Source organism: Stegostoma tigrinum, chromosome 16 (assembly GCF_030684315.1).
Source record: "Stegostoma tigrinum isolate sSteTig4 chromosome 16, sSteTig4.hap1, whole genome shotgun sequence".
Taxonomy (NCBI): Eukaryota; Metazoa; Chordata; class Chondrichthyes; order Orectolobiformes; family Stegostomatidae; genus Stegostoma; species Stegostoma tigrinum.
The window spans coordinates 65,889,732-65,895,425 of NC_081369.1; the positions used below are offsets into that span (position 1 = coordinate 65,889,732).

Here is a 5,694-nt window from a genome sequence, read left to right on the forward strand (position 1 = left end):
AACAGTGTTCCACAGGGTCATGGCCCTGTCTGTAAATGTGTCAGAAATCATCAAATAACCTAACTCAGCAACTGGGACAGGGTTAGAGAATCATATAGAAAGGGAGCTTTACTCTGTATCTAACCCTGTGCTGTCCCTGTGCTGGGAGTGTTTGATGGGGGGCAGTGTAGAGGGAGCTTTACTCTGTGTCTAACCCTGTGCTGTCCCTGCCCTGGGAGTGTTTGATGGGAACAGTGTAGAGTGAGCTTTACACTGTATCTAACCCCATGCTGTCCCTGTCCTGAGGGTGTTTGATGGGGACAGTGTAGAGGGAGTTTCGTTTTCAGTTTAAAAGAACAGAGGGAGCTTCAGATTAATAGAATGCCTACAGTGCAGAAAGAAGCGATTTGGCCCATTGAGTGCACCGGCCCTCTAAAGAGCATCCCACTCACACCCATTCTATCCCTGTAATCCCACATGAACCGCGGCCAATCCACATCGCCTGCATATTTCTTGGCTGTGGGAGGAAACTGGAGCACCCGCAGGAAACCTGCGCAGAGACAGGGAGAACGGGCAGAGTCCACACAGACAGTCACCTGAGGGTGGAATCAAACCCGGGTCCCTGGTGCTGAGAGGCAACAGTGCTAACCAGTGAGCCAGTGTATATCTGTACCTGTGGCTATAATCTGTATCTAACCCTGTGCTGTAATTGGTCTGGGAGAGTTTAATGGGAACGGTTTAATTTCAGTTTAAAAGTAGAGGGAGTTTTGTTTTGTTTCTAACCCCAAGCAGCTCCAGTTAAATAATACTAGATGCTAATATGCTGATTTGGGTATTAATATTACCAAGCACCTTTGCTATCTTTATTAATGTGACACAGGAACTTATAAAGAAAAGCAAATATAGATAGGAAGTGAGTAAAAGGGCAATGGAATGATCGTGTGTTGGTGTGGTTGTAAACCAGATTGTCTACACCCTGCCCTGGTGAATGATACAGAGTCTTAGGACCGACTGTGTTTCTGCCAGGATTGCGTTTAACATCTTGATGAAGTGCTCACTTCCTCGAGTCTCACATTCCCTTCCTGTAACACTTTCCTTATCAAACATTCTTTGGAATGTTGTATTTTAATGTCTAATTCAGAACTTCTTGCAATAACATTCGGGACATCTCTTAGCCCCTCATTAAAAGCAGATTATTACACCAGTTAGTAAGCACACTATTAAAACAATTGGTAATGATTCTCATCCCCTGTTTCCTGAGAGAGCTTCATTTCATCTTGAACTGCTCCAGTCTGCTCTCAGAATGTACATAACCGAGAGACAGAGAACAGGAGGAGGGGGTTTTAGGGGTGGGGAATCCATCTCAGGGCAGACCCTCAGACCCTGTCTTACCCCAAACAGCAGCTTGTTTATTGCAAGCTGCTGTGCTGAGATCTGTGGGATCTGTTGAATGTTGTAGTTTCTGTGTTTGGAACAGGGGATGAGAGTTTTGGGGGGCTGAGGGGTTAGAGGGGAAAGAGTTAGGGGTGAGGGGAAAAGGGTGAGGTGTTTGGGGTGAGGGGTTTGGGGAAATGGGTAGGGGTGAGGGGTTGGGGGAAATGTTAGAGGTGAGGGGTTAGTGGTGAGGGTTTGGGGTTAGGGGTGAGGGGTTAGTGGGTGAGAGTTTAGGGGTTTGGGGTGAGGGGTTTCGGGGAAACGTTCGGGGTGAGGGGTTAGTGGTGAGGGTTTAGGGGTTAGGGGTGAGGGGCTTGGGGGAAAGAGATGGGGGTGAGGGGCTTTGGATTTGGAATGACGGTTTGCGGTGAGGGATTTCAGGTGAGGGGTTTCAGGAGAGGGGTTTCAGGAGAGGAGTTTGGGGTGAGGGGCTTGGGGTTTCAGCTGAGGTGTTTCAGGAAGAGGTGAGGGGTTTGGGGTGAGGGGTTTTGGATGGAGGGGTTTAGGGTTAGGGTGAGGGGTTTGGAGAGAGGGGCTAGGGGCTTCGGGTGAGGGGTTTCGGGTGCAGGTGAGGGGTTTGGGGAGAGGGGTTTTGTGTGAAGAGCTTGGGGGTTCGGGTGATGAGTTTTGTGTGAGGGGTTTGGGGTGAAGGTGAGGAGTTTGGGGTGAGGGGTTTTGGGTGAGGGGCTTGGGATCGGGTGAAGGAGTTTGGGGTGAGGGTGAGGGGTTTGGGGAGAGGGGTTTTGTATGAGTAGCTTGGGGGTTTGGGTGAGGGAGTTCCATGAGGGGAAGTGGGTTCGGGTTAGGGTGAGGGCTTTCGGGAAAGGGTTAGGGGTTTAGGGAGGGGGTTTGGGGTGAGGGTGAGGGGTTTGAGAGAGGGGCTTGGGGCTTGGGGTGAGGGGTTTGGGGTGAGGGGTGCTGAAGTTTCTCTGAAGATACCTGTGACTGTATGGGTGAGCAGGTGTCCCCCGTCCCCGGTGTGAATGGGGATCTCGTGATCAGGCGGCTGCCCCGAGGAGTGGGGCGGTGGGGTTAAAGTCCAAGAGGGAGGGGTTTAAAGTGCCCTCCCCCCAGAAACTGCAGACCATTCGGTCCCTCTTGTATGTTACTGTGAGATCCATCAGTGATAAGGCAAGCGGTCTGTCCGTTCAGTTGGTGTTAGAATGGAGATAGTTTACCCCCAGGGCGGGGAGGGGGGCAGGATTCTGCCCCTATCTGTGGGGGTTGAAAGAGGGCGAAAGGTGAGAGGCATGACGTGGGGTGAATCCGCATTCGTCCCCGCCCAGGGGCGGAGGGCGGGAACCCGGAGAGAGTATAAATGGAGAGAGTGTGACAGGGAGTGGGAGAGAGACTGGTAGATATTACAGAGTTAGCGCCGTGTACCGGGGGGGGGAAAAAACAGGCTTTCCCTCAAACAGGGACCGTAAGCGTCTGGGGAATAGGGTCAGAGACAGTGACACACACTGAGGGTCGGGGGGAGACAGGGAGAGGGTCAGAGACAGTGACACACACTGAGGGTCGGGGGGAGACAGGGAGAGGGTCAGAGACACACACACACACACACACAGTGAGGGTCAGAGACAGTGACACACACACACAGACAGTGAGGGGGAGACAGGGAGAGGGTCAGAGACAGTGACACACAGACAGTGAGGGTGAGGGGGAGACAGGGACACTGCTATCGGGGGGGTGGGGGAGACGGTGAGCCCCCGGTAACCCCGGAGCTCAGTCGCGGCAGTTTCTGTGCCGAGCCATGGAGCAGGGGAATTTCTACGAGGCGGAGCCGCGGGTGCCGGTGCCGGGGCCGGGAGCGCTGCCTTACCGGGGCCCGGAGCTCGGAGAGATGGCGGAGCACGAGCACTCCATCGATATCAGCGCGTACATCGACCCCGCCGCCTTCAACGACGAGTTCCTCGCCGATCTCTTCAGCCAGCACGGCGGCGGCGCCAAGGGGGGCCGGCCATTCGGCAGTGGGAGAGCAGGGCCGCCCTTCAGCCCGTTGCACGGCTACCTGGACGGCAAGGCGGAGGGGGCGTGCGGCCTGAGGCCGGTGGTAGTGAAGCAGGAGCCCCGGGAGCAGGAGGAAGCCCTCCGGCCGAGGGCAGGACCGGGATTCGCCCTGCAGCAGCAGGTCGCTCAATGCGGCCAGACCTCGGTGCAGCTAGCCCCGGGGCAGCCCACCCCCCCGGCCACTCCCCAGGGCAGCCCCGGGAGGCAGGGCCTCGCCAAGGGCAGGAAGCCGGTGGATAAGTCCAGCCTGGAGTACCGCCTGAGGAGGGAGAGGAACAACATCGCGGTGAGGAAGAGCCGGGACAAGGCCAAGCTCCGGAACGTGGAGACCCAGCACCGGGTCATCGAGCTCAGCAGCGACAACGAGAGGCTCCGCAAGAGGGTCGAGTACCTGAGCCGGGAGCTGGAGACCCTCCGGGGCCTCTTCAGGCAACTACCCGAGGACTCGCTGGTCAAGGCCATGGGGAGCTGTGCCTGAGGGACACGCTCACCCCACCATTCCCCCCCCCCATCACTGTGTGTGGGTGGGGGGGACACCCAGACATTGAGGCTCTCTGTGTGTTTGACAAAGAGCTGAAACTCTCCAAAGACTGCGGCACCCGTTTGGGGGTGGGGGAGAGAGACACTGAGAGACAACGGGGGCTGAACCCCCCCCCCCCCCCCCCCCCGGTACAAACTGTGCAGCTCCAGGCTGTGACCAACAACACCGCCCCCCCACCCCCTCGGAAAGGAGCCTGAGCTGGACCTAGTGTCGGTTGTTAAGTTGAAGGAGGGGGTGGGAATTTTGATGGAAACTGCGACAAAGTCTTGCGTGGTTTGCGGGGGGTGTTTAATGTGAAACGTGCCCCCTGCCAGTGAGGCGGGGGGTGGGAGGGTGTGAAACAGTTGGGATCCTGCGGAATACCAGGATCGCGTCCCATTCCTTTGGAAATGCCTCACCCTGAGAATGTGTGTCCGGGCTGGACTTGCCTGCATGTTGACTTTCAGGGGGAGGGGACTATGTTCGGAGGGGTGGGCGCTCTCTCCGTGGAGGGGGGGGTGGTATTTGTGGATGGCTTATACAGGGTGAGGGTCTGGCACTTCGTGCTAGCGGAGATTTCCCTCGGTGTAATTCTGTCAGCGATTTGAGGGCTTTTTTTAAAAAAGAAATAGCTAATTTGTACCTATAGCTTACTATACAAACAATTTTATGAAAGTGTATAATAAACAGATTATTCTATTTAACTGCTCTGAGGTGTTGTTTCTCAATGCGCCTGACCCAGCGACTGAGCTGGGATTTGAACTCTTTCCCGTTTTCCTTTTGTAATCTCCGCCTCTCCGTTCGGGTGCGTCTCTCTCTACAGAGATAATGGGAACTGCGGACTCTCTCTACAGCCCCCTTTCCCTTCCCCTAGCTCTGCTCGGCGATGTTGAGGAGAGGCTTGGAGCGGCACAGTGCCTCCCAGCGCCAGGCACAGAGTTTAACTCCACCCTCGGAGTGGAGTTTGTACCGTTCTCCCCGGGGTCTGCGCGGATTTCCTTCCCTCAGTCCAAAGATGTGCAGGTTGGGGTGGATTGGCCGTGCTAAACTGTGCCCGTGTAGGTTATATGATAATAAAATGTGAGGCTGGATGAACACAGCAGGCCAAGCAGCATCTCAGGAGCACAAAAGCTTGGCCTGCTGTGTTCATCCAGCCTCACATTTTATTATCTTGGAATCTGCAGTTCCCATTATCTCTCTCCCCCCCCCCCCCCCCCCCCGTGTAGGTTATATGCTCTGATTGAAGGGTCTCGACCCGAAACGTCAGCTTTTGTGCTCCTGAGATGCTGCTTGGCCTGCTGTGTTCATCCAGCTCCACACTTTGTTATCTCGGTTATGTTATGGGTCTGGCTGGGATGCACCATGTATAAAGCTCAGGAGAAAGGGGGAAGGTGTACCTAGTACCCCGCTTACCCGCACGGTTACCTCTGACTGCAGCTGTATCGTCAGTTGCAATCAGTAGAACCGAAATTAGAAACCGCGAGGAGGCGGCATGGGAGGGGGAGGTTACCCACAGCGGGGCCAGACTGTACCCAACCCCCACACCCCACAGCCCCGACAAAATCCAAACTGTACCTAGGCACACGTTTGCTAGAGGTGCCCACTCGGTCAAAGTCAGAGCTGACGCCTGGTTTGTTAGCGGTTTCCTCCCTCAGACCTCCTGGTGTTTGCAGCACTTTCTGGTTTGTGTGTGTGTGAGATCACTGGCCGGGTTTGTAGGAGAGTTATCAGTTTGTGTACAGGAGACTGTG

At 55.3% G+C, this 5,694-nt stretch overlaps 1 protein-coding gene across 1 annotated transcript; it reads left to right on the forward strand.

Annotated features, from left to right (window-relative positions):
* Window positions 1-2,642: 2,642 nt before the first annotated feature.
* Window positions 2,643-4,647, forward strand: cebpa (CCAAT enhancer binding protein alpha). Its single transcript, XM_048546647.2, has one exon. The coding sequence runs from the start codon at window positions 3,167-3,169 to the stop codon at window positions 3,899-3,901; it is 735 nt and encodes a 244-aa protein (XP_048402604.1). The 5' UTR covers window positions 2,643-3,166; the 3' UTR covers window positions 3,902-4,647.
* The last annotated feature ends 1,047 nt before the right edge of the window (window positions 4,648-5,694 follow it).